Source organism: Sciurus vulgaris (genome assembly GCF_902686455.1).
Source record: "Sciurus vulgaris genome assembly, chromosome: X".
Classification (NCBI taxonomy): domain Eukaryota; kingdom Metazoa; phylum Chordata; class Mammalia; order Rodentia; family Sciuridae; genus Sciurus; species Sciurus vulgaris.
The window spans coordinates 124,267,866-124,283,044 of NC_136471.1; the positions used below are offsets into that span (position 1 = coordinate 124,267,866).

Genomic DNA, 15,179 nt, shown 5'->3' on the forward strand with positions numbered 1-15,179 from the left:
CACCCAAATAGACATTTGTGACTTAGGAGTCAGTTAATTTAACTCTATTGGGCACTTTTATGGTACCCTCACATGATAACAACAAGGATTTTCCCCTTTCCCTATATTTTTTTAAAATTCATTTTTATTGTAAAAAAATGGGATACATCTTGTTTCTCTGTTTGTACATGAAGTAGAGGCATACCATTTGTGTAATCATACATTTACCTAGGGTAATAGTTTTTGATTCATTCTGTAATTTTTTTTCTCCCCTCCCACCCCTCTTATCCTCTATACAGTCCCTCCTTCCTCCATTCTTGCCTGCCTCCCACCCCCCATTATGTGTCATCATCTGCTATTCAGTGAGATCATTCATCCTTTGGTTTTTTGAGATTGGCTTATCTCACTTAGCATGATATTCTCCAATTTCATCCATTTGCCTGCAAATGCCATAATTTTATTATTTTTTTATGGCTGAGTAATATTCCATTGTATATATATACCACAGTTTCTTTATCCATTCATCAATTGAAGGGCATCTAGGTTGGTTCCACAGTCTGGCTATTGTGAATTGAGCAGCTATGAACATTGATGTGGTGAAAGAGGGCATCCCTGCCTTGTTCCAGTTTTTAGGGGGAATACTTTCAGTTTTTCACCATTTAGAATGATGTTGGCCATGGGCTTAGTGTAGATGGCCTTTTCAATGTTAAGGAATGTTCCCACTACCCCAATTTTTTCTAGTGTTTTGAGCATAAAGGGATGCTGTATTTTATCAAATGCTTTTTCTGCATCTATTGAAATAATCATGTGATTCTTAACTTTAAGTCTGTTGATATGGTGAATGACATTTATTGATTTCCAGATGTTGAACCAACCTTGCATCCCTGGGATAAAACCCACTTGATCGTGGTGCACTATCTTTTTAATATATTTTTGTGTGCGATTTGCTAAGATTTTGTTGAGAATTTTTGCATCAATGTTCATTAAGGATATTGGTCTGAAATTTTCTTTCCTCGATGTGTCTCTGTCTGGTTTAGGTATCAGGGTGATACTGGCTTCATAGAATGAGTTTGGGAGGGTTCCCTTCTCTTCTATTTCATGAAATACATTGAGAAGTATTGGAATGAGCTCTTCTTTAAAGGTTTTGTGGAACTCTGCTGAGAACCCATCTGGTCCTGGACTTTTCTTTGTTGGTAGGCTTTTGATGACTTCTTCTATTTCATTACTTGAAATTGATTTATTTAAATTGTGTATGTGCTCCTGGTTCAGTTTAGGTAATTCATATGTCTCTAGAAACTTGTTGATGTCTTCGAGATTTTCTACTTTGTTGGAGTATAGATTTTCAAAATAGGTTCTAATTATGTTTTGTATTTCAATTGTGTCTGTTGTGATATTTCCTTTTTCTTTCCGAATTTTAGTAATTTGGGTTTTCTCTCTCCTCTTTGTTAGTGTGGCTAAGGGTTTATCAATTTTGTTTATTTTTTCGAAGAACCAACTATTTATTTTGTCAATTTTTTCGATTGTTTCTTTTGTTTCAATTTTGTTGATTTCAGCTCTGATTTTAACTATTTCCTGTCTTCTACTACTTTTGGTGCTGGCCTGTTCTTCTTTTTCTAGGAATTTGAGCTGTAGTGTTAGGGTCATTAATTTGTTGATTTTTTCTTCTTTTATTGAATGCAGTCCATGAAATAAATTTTCCTCTAAGTACTGCTTTCATAGTGTCCCAGAGATTTTGATATGATGTTTCTTTGTTCTCATTTACCTCTAAGAATTTTTTAATTTCCTTCCTGATGTCTTCTGTTGTCCATTCATCATAAAACAGTGTATTATTTAATCTCCAGGTGTTGGAGTAGTTTCTGTTTTTTATTCTGTCATTTATTTCTAATTTCAATCCATTATGATCTGATAGAATACAGGGTAGTGTCTCTATCTTCTTGTACTTGCTAACATTAGCTTTATGGCATAGAATATGGTCTGTTTTAGAGAAGGATCCATGTGCTGCTGAGAAGAAAGTGTATCTGCTCTTTGTTGGATGATACATCCTATAAATGTCCGTTAAGTCTAAATTATTGATTGTGTTATTGAGATCTATGGTTTCTTTATTCAATTTTTGTTCGGAGGATCTGTCCAGTGGTGGGAGAAGTGTGTTAAAATCACCTAGTATTATTGTGTTGTGGTCTATTTGATTTCTGGAATTGAGAAGGTTTTGTTTGATGCACATGGATGAGCCACTGTTTGGGGCATAGATATTTATGATTGTTATATCTTGCTGATTTATGCTTCCCTTAAGCAGTATGAAATGTCCTTCTTTATCCCTTCTGACTAACTTTGGCTTGAAGTCCACGTTATCTGATATGAGGATGGATACTCTAGCTTTTTTGGTGTGTCCATGTTCATGGTATGTTTTTCCCATCCTTTCACCTTTAGTCTGTGGGAATCTCTTTCTATGAGATGAGTCTCTTGCAGGCAGCATATTGTTGGATCTTTCTTTTTAATCCAATCTGCCAGTCTATGTCTTTTGATTGATAAGTTCAGGCCATTAACATTCAAAGTTATTATTGAGATATGATTTGTATTCCTGATCATTTGGCTCATTTTTTTTTTTTTTTTTTTTTTTTTTTTGCAGTACTGGGGATCGAAGTCAGGGCCTTTTGCTTGCAAGGCAAGCACTCTACCAGCTGAGCTATCTCCCAAGCCCTGGCTCATTTTTTTTGACACAACTTGGTTTCTCCTTTATTTGGCTGTTCCTTTAGGGTAGTTCTTCCCTTTGCTGATTTACATCGTTGTTTTTCATCTCTTCCTCATGGAATATTTTGCTGAGAATGTTGTGTAATGCCGGCTTTCTTTTTGTAAATTCTTTTAACTTTTGTTTATCATGGAAGGATTTTATTTCATTGTCAAATCTGAAGGTAAGTTTTGCTGGGTATAAGATTCTTGGTTGGCATCTGTTTTCTTTCAGGGCTTGGTAAGTGTTGTTGCAGGCCCTTCTAGTTTTTAGGGTCTGGATTGAAAAATCTGCTGATATCCGTATTGGTTTCCCCCTGAATGTAATTTGGTTCTTTTCTCTTGTGGGCTTTAAAATTCTGTCTTTATATTGTATGTTAGGTATTTTCATAATAATGTGCCTTGGTGTGGGTCTGTTGTAATTTTGTATATTTGGAGTCCTATAAGCCTCTTGTACTTGATTTTCCATTTCATTCTTCAGATTTGGGAAATTTTCTGATATTATTTCATTGAATAGATTGTTCATTCCTTTGGTTTGTTTCTCTAAGCCTTCCTCAATCCCAATAATTCTTAAATTTGGCCTTTTCATGATATCCCTTAATTCCTGTAGATTCTGTTCATGATTCCTTATGATTCCTTACCATCTTCTCTGTTTGGTCAACTTTGTTTTCAAGATTAAATATTTTGTCTTCAATATCTGAGGTTCTGTCTTGCAGGTGTTCTATCCTATTGGTTATGCTTTCTATGGAGTTTTTAATTTGGTTTATTGTTTCCTTCATTTCAAGGATTCCTGTTTGGTTTTTTTCTTTTTTCAGTATCTCTAACTCTTTATTGAAATGATCTTTTGATTCCTGTTTTAACTGTTGCTCTTTTAACTGTTGTTTGGTGTGATCATTCAATGCCTGCATTTGCTCTTTCATCTCCTCGTTTGCTTTCCTGATCATTTTCATTATGTACATTCTGAACTCCCTTTCTGACATTTCTTCTGCCATGCTGTCATTGGATTTTATTGCTATACCATTTAGGTTTGTTTGGAACATTTTCTTCCCTTGTTTTCTTATATTGCTCAGGTATCTACCCCTCTAGTAGAGAAACTCTGGGATATTGCAGAATTCCTCTATTGACTAATATTGTCTCTGTAGATTTCCAATAACTCACCTCTTAGCGTTCAGTAGCCTGAAGTATTGGAGGAACCTGATAATGCGGTGCTCCACTAAGAAGTTGCCCCTCTAGGGCTGGTGTCCTATAGGTGGGGTATATTCCCTGTCAGTGGGCAAAGGTGCTCCACTTGTTCATTAATGGTCAGCCAAAGGCAGACTGGACTGCAGACTTGGGCACGTCTGATCTGGGCCTGTGTCTTTGGATCTACTGCCCTGGTGGGAAAGACTCGCCCAGCAGGGAAGATTCACCCAGTGGTTAAGTTTCCCTGGGAAACTCTCCTCTGAGCAGTTCCCTTCGGTCCAGAACTACCACCTGGACTGGGAAGCCCTCTTCTGTGAAGTTCCCAAGGGTCTTGGTCTTCCACCTCGCCTGGGGAGCCTGTTCCTGTGAGGGACTTCCTCTCTAAGCAGCCCTCCTCTGCCACATTCCCTGGGGACCGGAGCTACTGCCTGGGCCTTGGACCCTCACTCTGCTTTGAAGCCTCTCGCTGTGCAGCCCTCCTCTGCAATGCTCCTGGTTGACTGGGTTCTTGGCTCCAGCAGGGGAGTCTGACTGGGCCACTCTACTCCATGAAGTTCCCTGCATTTTGGGACTACTGCCCCATCCGGGGAGCCTGACCAGTGGGAGAGACTCACGTGGTGGCTCTGAGTTGGTCCTGAGTCTCTTAATACCTCCTCTTCTTGACTCCTTGGTCTCGTCGAAGGTCCTCTAGCCTCCTGTAGGTGTCTCAGGAGGGGAGCGCCCCTTACAATGAGATGGCCACGCCCTCAGGAATAATTCAATGCCTGCACTAGCCTATAAAGAAGACTCTGGCTAGCTCCGCGATGCAGGTGGGCTGGCTGGTCTGCTGGCTTGCTCCACGATAGCAACAGACCTTGGCGTGGTGGTCAGGCGGGGTAGCTCACTGATGGCGTCTGTGCTTGGCCTGGTGGTTGGGCGGGCTGGCTGCTGGCCGCCTAGCTCCGCAAGGCAGGCAGGTTGGGTGCCCGCCTGCTACCTCCGTGGTGCAGGGGACCTGACTCACCCCTTTCCCTATATTTTAAAGGATATCTTGGTGATCCAAAAAGAAATGTCAAGATCCTCAGAATTCATTTGTTGACTGCACAAAAGAAGACCAAACCTAAGTATGCAGCCCGCTACTTGGTTCAGATACTGTTCTCTAAGGAAATCCTGCTTTGCAGCTCAGTGACTATCAATTCCCTAGGTCGCCCACCCCTAGATCCAAACAAAATGGCTGCAATAAGAGGTATGTGAAGTTATTATGGAATTTTGTTTTTGTCATCATTTGGTCTTTTGTTGAATGTTATTTGCAGTTAAAGAAGTAGCATAAAAACTGTACATCTTTTTTTATTTTTAGTTGTAGATGGATGCGATACCCTAATTTTTTAAATTTATTTTTATGTGGTGCTGAGGATTGAACCTAGTACCTCACACATGCTAGGCAAGTGCTCTACCACTGAACTACAAACCCAGCCCCAAGACTATAAATCTCAACAATCATTTGTTCACCTGGCTAAACCTGATTTTACAATGTAGTGATATTTAATGGGTAAAAACTTTAAAGAATAAAACTTGTCCATAGACTGGTAGACTAAGGCAAGCCTAATTGGTCATTGTTGTTTATGGTGATTAATAAATCAGATTTTTAGCATGGAAATATGCTACCAAAAATAAAGGAAAAGCCAAATAAATAAGTAAACAAACAAAACCAGGCTTTTCAGTGCTAGTGATTGGCCACACAGAAAGAGTATCTTATGATTAATCCATGTTAGAGTTCTGCCTTCCTGCCTTCCAGAAATATATGTTGAGGTCCTGCAACTTATAGGCACTGAGGACATTACAAGGAATAAGTATTCTACCTGCAAGGAGCTCACAGCCTTGAAGGAGGCACAGTGATGACAACAGATAAATTCCAATCTATTGTGGTGTTGCTCAGGAAACTCAGAGAACAGAGAAACTGCTTTAAGGGAATTTGGGGAGACTTTGCTAAGGAAGGTCATTTGAGCTAGATTCTGAACTCTTTAGCTAGATGAAGGTCATAGGAGGGTTGTTTTCAGTAGAGGGAATAACTTAGAAGATAGGCATGGTAAGTGCACAAGTAAATAAACTATGTGCCATGATGTTTGCGGTGACACTATTTTCTCTTTACAGATTGCCTTTTTTAAAGTTCTAACTTATCCATTGGTTTACTAAATGGTCTTAGTATCATGACACACTTTTTTTTTTGGTAAAGCACTAAGACCTCAGCATTGACACCCTAGGTCAGTGTTTTAGGAGCCCTCACATGAGAGGAAATAAGATAATTCAGCAAAGCATCCTTATTGGGTAGAACTTCTAAACTCTTAGAGGTAGAGAAAAGAATGATAGGAAGAGAAAAAGTCCATAGTTATTCTAAATAGTTTTTAATTCACTTCTTTGTTAATTTCATTTCTCATTTTTGCAAATACGTTCTGCTGTTTGCAGAATATTTGGCAGCAACTTTCCCCAACTGTGATTTCAGTGAATATGGAAAAGATTGGAAATATTGTCTTTCTGATATCAGTTCTCTGATCCGTTATTTGTGTTCTGAAGCCCAAAGATGTTCAGTAAGTACTTTTTAATCTAAATATGGTAACTATTACTTAAGTTCATACTGTATACAACTCTCGAACTGATAACATGATACACAGGGTCTTCAGGTCATGTGTTAAACATCTTGTTTACTTCATTTAGTGGGCAGGAAATGTTCTTTCAAAAACATACTGCCTGTTTATTTTGCTATTTGCTATTTATATGCTATGAAACAGCTTAAAGATTAAATATAATGTTATAATTAGAATATTTGAAGCCAAGGGCTATACTAAAAAAAGTTTCAGCTACGAGGATGTTTAGCAGATCATTTTCAGTATCTCATTGAATCACAAAAAAGAGCTAGCAGTGTGTTCCTTGGCTATTGCAGTGGTGGCTAAGGACTGCACAGGAGAAAATACAGGCCCATCCTTAATTGTTCATTTCCAAGAATGGGGTACCCCAGTGAAAATAATTTATGTCATGAGGTTAAAATATCACAGATATCTTATACCCTGTATAGTTATATAGTAACAGGAACCTGGTTTCTTTCTTGTCCATTCTATCTTCAAAGTCCATTAGAGATTTTTTTTAACCCTAAATGGGCCATTAGAGAAGAATGTCATAGCTATTGTCTTTTCCTGATGAAGTATTTAACTTAATGACAATTCCTAATTTCCAGCAACCTCTCTGAAATACCCACTTTATTTTTACCATGTCTAGTCACTCCTGTCCCTCTAGAATAAGTTGATGGAAACTATTTGCCAAGAATATTTGTAGCTGAGCTTATGTTTTCCTGGTGAATGGCTTGATTTCAGTGATAGCTCAAGCACCATCTGTCTGAAACCAAATCTGCTTATTTTTAACATTCCATTTTATAGCCTTCAAAAACTGCACCCTAACCAATTTGCATATAAAATTAAGATACTGCCTGGAAATGGTAATTTGCATATTTGCTTAGGCATCAGAAGAGAATCAGCATCTGCCAGGTGCCTGCTGTGTGCTAGACAAGAGATGGGATAGGTCCTTGCCACTCAATGTAGGTCCACGGCCCAGTGTCAGCAGCAGTGGTCCTAGAAAACTTGTAAAAAGTGTGGTCTTGGGTTCCACATCATGTTTTAGCATGATAACCTCCCCATCCACCACACACATGATTTGTGAGCATACCAAAGTTTGAGAAACCTCAAACTGGAACAGTAGTATCTGCCCTGTTGCATATTAGAATCACCAGAGACACCTTCTAAAAAAGAAAAAAAAATATATAAGTATATATATATATATTTATATATATAATATGTATAGATATATTTAGTTGTAGATGGACATAATACCTTTATTTCATTTATTCATTTTTATGTAGTGCTGCGGATTGAACCCAGTGCCTTATGCATGCCAGGCAAGCGCTTCTACCACTGAACCATAACCCCAGCCCATGAGACACTTTTAAAAATGTTACTCATGTCTGAGTTCCCTTTTCCACCACCAGAGATTCTGGTTGAATTTGTCAAGGGTCAGATCCAGCATTTCTATTTTTTGAGAAAAGTCCCCTAGGGTAATTCAAATGTACAGCCAGATTTAAGAGCCACTAGGGAGCAAGAAAACAAACAACATTAAACATCCCCAACCCACCCAAAAGAAAAAAAACCCAAAAGTTGTCATCCCCAAGAAGCACATTTACTTATTTATTTGTGGAATGTTTATCAATACTTATTTTGTGCCAGCAGTTACTGTTCATTCCATTAGATAGTACAGAGGCACCCAGTATTCATATGGTGTCAGCCCACCTTTTTAGAGGTAGTTGCTTCCCTACTATCCTAGGGGGCCTGGTAGATGTTGGAGCATGTACATGTTTCCTCACTATGGGACTTGGTTTATAGATAGTTTTGTGTTTCAGCCCCAAACTGTCGACAGAAATAAAGACCCTGCCAACCCCAATATACCAGCATCTGCAAACTTGAATGATAGAAGGAATGGTGATGGCGGTGAGGGCCATTCTCAGTTGCTTCAGCAGACAGCTGCCTCAGAAACAAGAGAAAATGGGAATTCTGAGCAGAACAGTAATGCTAACTCTGAAGGCATTGATAATACATTGGTCTCTCCTGAAGCACTGGGTGAGTTTTAAATGTTGGGTTAATGAACTAATAAGATATAGATGCCTAGTTCTAAAACTAATAGTTTTTAATATTAAGCAGAATCTGTTACTTTTCCTTTGGAGAGCAACCCTTTGCTGACTTTTGACAAGTGTAAATTGTTTGCAGGTGAAGGGAAAGGAACCGCAGCTGGGATGAGCCAGAAGTTCTTGTACTTTGTGTCTGGCACGTTGCTGGTGCACAGTATGGGTATTTGGCATGAATTAGTGAATCTATTCCTCAAAATGTTGTGCTTCCACTGCCAGCTCTCAACTGAAGGCACATCTTACTTTCATTTGAGTCAAGTGGCAGCGGTTTTATAGGTGACTTTGCCATCAGCTGCTTGTGCTTCCCAAGTTCTCCTCCCCAGGATGCTGGCCTTTAATATCACCATGACTGATTATTGGTCCCTGAGGTGATGTCTCCCTCCTCCGCTATGTTAACCCTCAGTAGAATACTACCTTGGATCCTGTTCAGACAGAATTATTGAAGTGAGATATATATATATATATATATATATATATATATATATATATATATTTGTATTGTTTTTTCCATTATAGTAGTACTCTAACTGCTGTATTTGTTAAGGTTGTATACTGTGGAAATAGACTGGTTAAATCTTTAAAAAAACTTTTAATTGGTGATTATGATCATGCATAATAGTGGGATTCATCATGACTTATTTGTACATGCACATCACATAATTTTATCAATTTCATTCCCTAGTACTTCCCCTTTCCTTCTCCATCTTCCTTACCCTGATCCCCTTCCTCAGCTCTACTGGTCTCCCTTCCATTTTCCTGAGGTTCCTTTTTTTTTTGATTTTTGGTGGTACAGGGAATGGAACCCAGGGCCTCATACATACTGGGAAAGTGCTCTACCTCTGAGCCACACCCAGCCCCTGAGGTTCCTTTTTTAAAATACTTTTTCTCTCTGGCTTCCACACATGAGAGAGAACATAAAATTCTTGACTTTCTGGCTTATTTTGCTCAACATTGTGCTTTCTAGTTCCATCCATTTTCCTGCAAATGACATAATTTTGTTCTTCTTTATGGCTGAATAAGACTTCATTGTGTATATATACACCATATTTTCTTTATCCCTTCATCTGTTGATTGACATCTAGACTGGTTTATTATCTTGGTTATTGTGAATTGTAAACAAGGATTGCATAGTATGCTGATGTTTTTGGAAAAATGCCAAGAAGTGGTTATTTCTGGCTCATATGGTAGTTCCAGTCCTTGTCTTTTAGTTTTTTTTTTCTTTTGGTAGTGTTGAGGATCAAACCCAGGGTCAGTCCAGTGCATGTGAGGCAAGCACTCTACCACTGAGCCACATCCCCAGCACCTCCATTTCTAGTCTTTTGAGGAATCTCCATACTGATTTCCATAGTGGTTGTTTCAATTTACATTTCCACCAAGTTTTCCTTTTCCCTTACATCCTCATCAGCATTTTAAATTATTTGTGTTCTTTATGATTGCCATTTTCACCCAAGAGAGATGAAATTTCTCTCTCTCTCTCTCTCTCTCTCTCTCTCTCTCTCTCTGTGTGTGTGTGTGTTTTGTACTGGGGATCAAAACCAGGGGCACATTGAACCACCGAGCTACATTCCCAGACCCCCCTTTTTTTACTTATTATTTCGAGATAGGGTCTTGCTAAGTTCCTTAGGGCCCCACTAAATTGCTGAGGCTGACCTCAAACTTGCAATCCTCCTGCCTTAGCCTCTGGAGTTGCTGGGATTACAGGTGTGTGCTACCAATCCTGGCTCTCAATATACTTTTGGCTTGCATTTCTCTGATTGCTAAAAGTGTTGAACATTTTTTTCATATATTTGTTGGACTTTTAAATTTCTTCTTTTGAGAAATGTATATTTAGTTTATTTGTATTACTTTTTGGTATTTTCTTAGTTCTTTATATAGTCTGGATATTAATTTCCTGTTGGAAGAGTAGCTGGTAAAGATTGTATCCCATTCTGTAGGTTGTCTCTTCACATTCTTAATTGTTTCCTTTGCTGTGCAGAAACTTTAATTTGATGCCATCCCATTTAATTCTATGTATTATTTCCCAAGCTGTGGGAATCTTACTGAGGAAGTCATTGCCTGTGCCTATGTGTTAAGAGTGTTGACCCTATGTTTTCTTCTAGGAGTTGCAAAGTTTCTGGTCTAATTCCTAGGTCTTTGGTCCATTTTGAGTTGACTTTTGTGCCAGGTGAGAGATAGGGTTCTAGTTTCATTCTTCTACATATTGATATCCATTTTCCCCTTCAACATGGCTGTCTTTTCTCCACTGTATGTTTTTGGTATCATTTGTCAAAGATCAGATGTCAATATGTTTGTGTGGGTTAGTCTCTGTGTCTTTTATTCTATTCCCTTGGTCAACATGTCTCTTTTAATGCCAGTACCATGCTATTTTTATTACTATAGCTTTATAGTATAATTTTAAGTCAGGTATTGTGATACCTCCAGCATTGCTGTCTTTGCTCAGAATTGCTTTGGCTATCCTGAGTCTTTTGTTCTTCCATATGAATTTTAGGACTGTTTTTCATAGTTTGATGAGGAATGTTATTGGTATTTTAATGGGGATTGCATTAAACCTGTAAATCACTTTTGGTAACATGACCATCTTGACAATATTAATTTTGCCTATCCAAGAACAGAGGTGATATTTCCATCTTCACGTGTATTCTTCAGTTTCCTTCTTCAGTGTTCTGTAATTTTCATTGTAGAAGTCTTTCACCTTTTTGGTTGAATTTTATTGCTAGGTATTTACTTTTTCAAGGCTATTGTGAATTGAATTGTTTTTTTGTTTGTTTTTCAGTAGATTCATTATTGGTAAAAGCTATCGATTTTTGTATGTTGATTTTTCGGGGGGGGGGGGGTACTGGGATCGAACCCCCAAGGGCATTGAACCACTGAGCCCACATCCCTGGCCCTTTTAATTTTTTTTACCTTTATTTATTTATTTTTATGTGGTGCTCAGGATCAAACCCACTGCCCCATACGTGACAGGCAAATGCTCTACCACTGAGACACAACCCCAACCCCTTTTTATTTTTTAATTTAGAAACAGGGTCTCACTAGGTTGCTTAATAGCCTTGCTAAGTTTCTGAGACTGGCTTCAAACCTATGATCCTCCTGCTTCATCTTCCCAAGCCACTGGGATTATAGGCATTGTGCTACTGCACCCAGTTTGGATGTTGACTTTATATCCTCCTACATTGCTGTATTTATCAGCTCTAGAAGCCTTCTAGTGGAGCTTTTAGGTCTTCTAAATATAGGACCATATCATCTGTAAATAGTGATAATTTGACTTCTTCATTTTGTATTCATACCCCTTTTATTTCCTTCTCTTTCCCAATTGTTCTGGCTAAAGTTTCAAATACTATATTGAACCGGAGTGGTCTTGACCCTGATTTTAGAGGAGATGCTTTCACTTTTTCTCAATTTGGAATGATTTATGTGTGCTGGATTTTGTCAAAGGCTTTTTCTGCATCTAATGAGATGATCATTTGATTTTTGTTCTTCTGTTTATGTTCTTCTGTTTTGTTTTGCATATGTTAAACTAGTCATGATCAGTTCAACCAATTTAATCATAATGTGTCACTGGCTCTTTGTGGTACCAAATTCGCGGATATTTGTCACCGCCTGCAGCAACAATTTGCACGGGTCTTATGGGTGGTGGACTGGAAACTGAGCCACTTCTATCTCTGGGCTGTTTCCTTGCTTGCTTGTTTATAGAGGATAGAGGAAATGAGGTTTACTTGCTTTGAGAGGAGAGAGAGACTTTGCTTAAGAGAGAGACTTTGAGAGAAGGACAGGCTTTGCTTAGAGCTTAGAGGAAGAGAGATTTGCTACGCCTTACTTAAGTTCTGCTGCTTCTTACTGGTGCATCCTGCATACTGTGAACTAAGGGTGCGTCTACCTAAGGTGCTTTAGTGATGCTTCTGCGCTCTGCGATCTGCCTTCCGCCGCTTTCTGCTAGCTGCTGTTCTGCTGTCTTTTCTTTCTGCTTGCCGCTTCTTTCTGCTAGCTGCTGCTGCTTTTCCCTACTAGCTGCTGTGTTGCTGTCTTTCTACTAGCTGCTGCTTCTGCTTCCTTTCTGCTAATGGCTTCTCTGCGCTTCTTTCTACTAGCTGCTGCTCCGCTTCTTTCTACTAGCCGCTGCCCCGCTTCTTTCTACTATTTGCTGCCGCGCTGTCTCGCTCCACCTACGCTTATATCACCTCCAGGAGGCGGAGAGTAGGGCCACGCCTCTTATGCAAAGATTAGGCCAGACACTAGAAGTCTGAGCAGGCACAATTAGGAGTGCTCGAGAACACATGTGCATACATTGTGTGCATGGACGATAAATCACCTGAGTGTGCTTATGTCAATTAACCTCCTCGCTGCCGATGTGATCAGGCGCCGTTCTGGCGCCGTCAACATGGCACAGCCCCCAACAATAATGTGCAATGTTCTTAATATGTTTTTGAATACAAATTGCTAATATTTTATTGAAGATTTTTATAAGTATGTTTTTTTAGGAATATTGTTCTGTAGTTTTCTTTCTTTGACATGTCATTATTTGATTTTGGTATCAGGATGATACTGGCTTCATAGAGTGATTTTGGGAGTGTTCCCCCATTTCTATTTCACAGAGTAATTGTAGGTACATTGGCATTATTTTTTCCTTAAAAGTGCAATAGAATTCAGCTGGGAATTCATCTGGTTCTGGCCTTTATTTGTTGTTAAAAGATTTTTTTATTACTACTTCAACCTCATCGCTTGTTTAGGCTTTCTTTGTTCATTTTTGGTAGGCCATATTTGTCTAGAAATCTGTCAATTTCTTCTAGATTTTCCATATTATTGGCATGTAAGTTTTCAAAGTAGCCCCTAATGATCCTCTGGATTTCAGAGATGTCTATGGTAATGTTCTTTTTTTTAATCTCTTGTTTTTATTAATTTGGGTCTTCTCTATCTTTCTCTTGCTTAGTTTGGCTCAGGGTTTATTTATCTTTTCAAAGAACCAACTCTTTGTTTCATCAATCCTTTGTATTATTTTTTATTCTATATTTCATTGTTTTTGGCTCTTACTTATTTCCTTCCTGTACTGATTTTGGAAACAATTTGTTCTTTGTTTTCCAGAACCTTGAAATGCATCATTTGGTTATTTATTTGGGAATCTTTTTGTTTTTTGTTTGTTATTGTACTGAGGATTGATTCCAGGGACACTTTACCACGGAGCTACACCCCTAGTCCTTTTTATTTTTTTGTTTTGAGAAAGGGTCTCTCACTAAGTTGCCAAGGCTGGCATTGAGCTGAGAATTCTCCTGCCTCAGACTTCTGAGTCACTGGGATTATAGGTGTGTACCATCTTGCTCAGCTCTTTCTGATTTTTTTTTTTTTTTGTAGTTTGAATTTTATTTTTTATTTATTTATTTTTTTTATTGTAAACAAATGGGATACATGTTGTTTCTCTGTTTGTACATGGCATAAAGGCATACCATTTGTGTAATCATAAATTTACATAGAGCAATGTTGTTTGATTCATTCTGTTATTTTTTCCCTTCCCCCCACCCCTCCCACCCCTCTTTACCCTCTATACAGTAGTTCCTTCCTCCATACTTGCCCCCCTCCCTAACCCTAACTCTAACCCTAACACTAACCCTTCCCTCCCCCCCATTATGTGTCATCCTCCACTTATCAGCGATATCATTCGTCCTTTGGCTTTTTGAGATCGGCCTATCTCACTTAGCATGATATTCTCCAATTTCATCCATTTGCCTGCAAATGCCATAATTTTATCATTCTTTATGGCTGAGTAATATTGTATATATATACCACAGTTTCTTTATCCACTCATCAATTGAAGGGCATCTAGGTTGGTTCCACAGTCTGGCTATTGTGAATTGAGCAGCTATGAACATTGATGTGGCTGTATCTCTGTAGTATGCAGATTTTAAGACCTTTGGGTATAGGCCAAGGAGTGGGATAGCTGGGTCAAATGGAGGGTCCATTCCAAGTTTTCTAAGGAATCTCCACACTGCTTTCCAGAGTGGCTGCACTAATTTGCAGCCCCACCAGCAGTGTATGAGTGTACCTTTCTCCCCACATCCTCGCCAACACCTGTGGTTGCTCGTATTCTTGATAATCGCCATTCTAATTGGGGTGAGATGGAATCTTAGGGTGGTTTTGATTTGCATTTCTCTTATTACTAGAGATGTTGAACATTTTTCCATATGTTTGTTGATTGCTTGTAGATCTTCTTCTGTGAAGTGTCTATTCATTTCCTTAGCCCATTTGTTGACTGGATTATTTGAATTCTTGGAGTAGAGTTTTTTGAGTTCTTTATATATTCTGGAGATTAGTGCTCTATCTGAAGTATGATTGGCAAAGATATTCTCCCATTCTGTAGGCTCTTTCTTCACATTGCTGATAGTTTCCTTTGCTGAGAGAAAGCTTTTTAGTTTGAATCTATCCCAGTGGTTGATTCTAGCTTTTATTTCTTGTGCTATGGGAGTCCTGTTAAGGAAGTCTGGTCCTAGACCAACAAGGTGAAGATTTGGACCTACTTTTTCTTCTATAATCTGCAGGGTCTCTGGTCGGATTCCGAGGTCCTTAATCCATTTTGAGTTTAGTTTCATGCATGGTGAGAGAT

At 38.7% G+C, this 15,179-nt stretch overlaps 1 protein-coding gene across 1 annotated transcript in view; it reads left to right on the top strand.

Annotated features, from left to right (window-relative positions):
- The window catches only part of BEND2 (BEN domain containing 2), a gene marked incomplete at its 3' end in the record, with an annotated part of 88,744 nt that overhangs the window by 52,502 nt on the left and 21,063 nt on the right, over positions 1-15,179 (top strand). The window contains exons 6-9 of the mRNA XM_079124266.1: positions 4,910-5,110; positions 6,328-6,449; positions 8,306-8,522; positions 8,670-8,744. Coding sequence (XP_078980392.1) covers positions 4,910-5,110; positions 6,328-6,449; positions 8,306-8,522; positions 8,670-8,744 — 615 coding nt within the window. The remainder of the gene's footprint in view (positions 1-4,909; positions 5,111-6,327; positions 6,450-8,305; positions 8,523-8,669; positions 8,745-15,179) is intronic.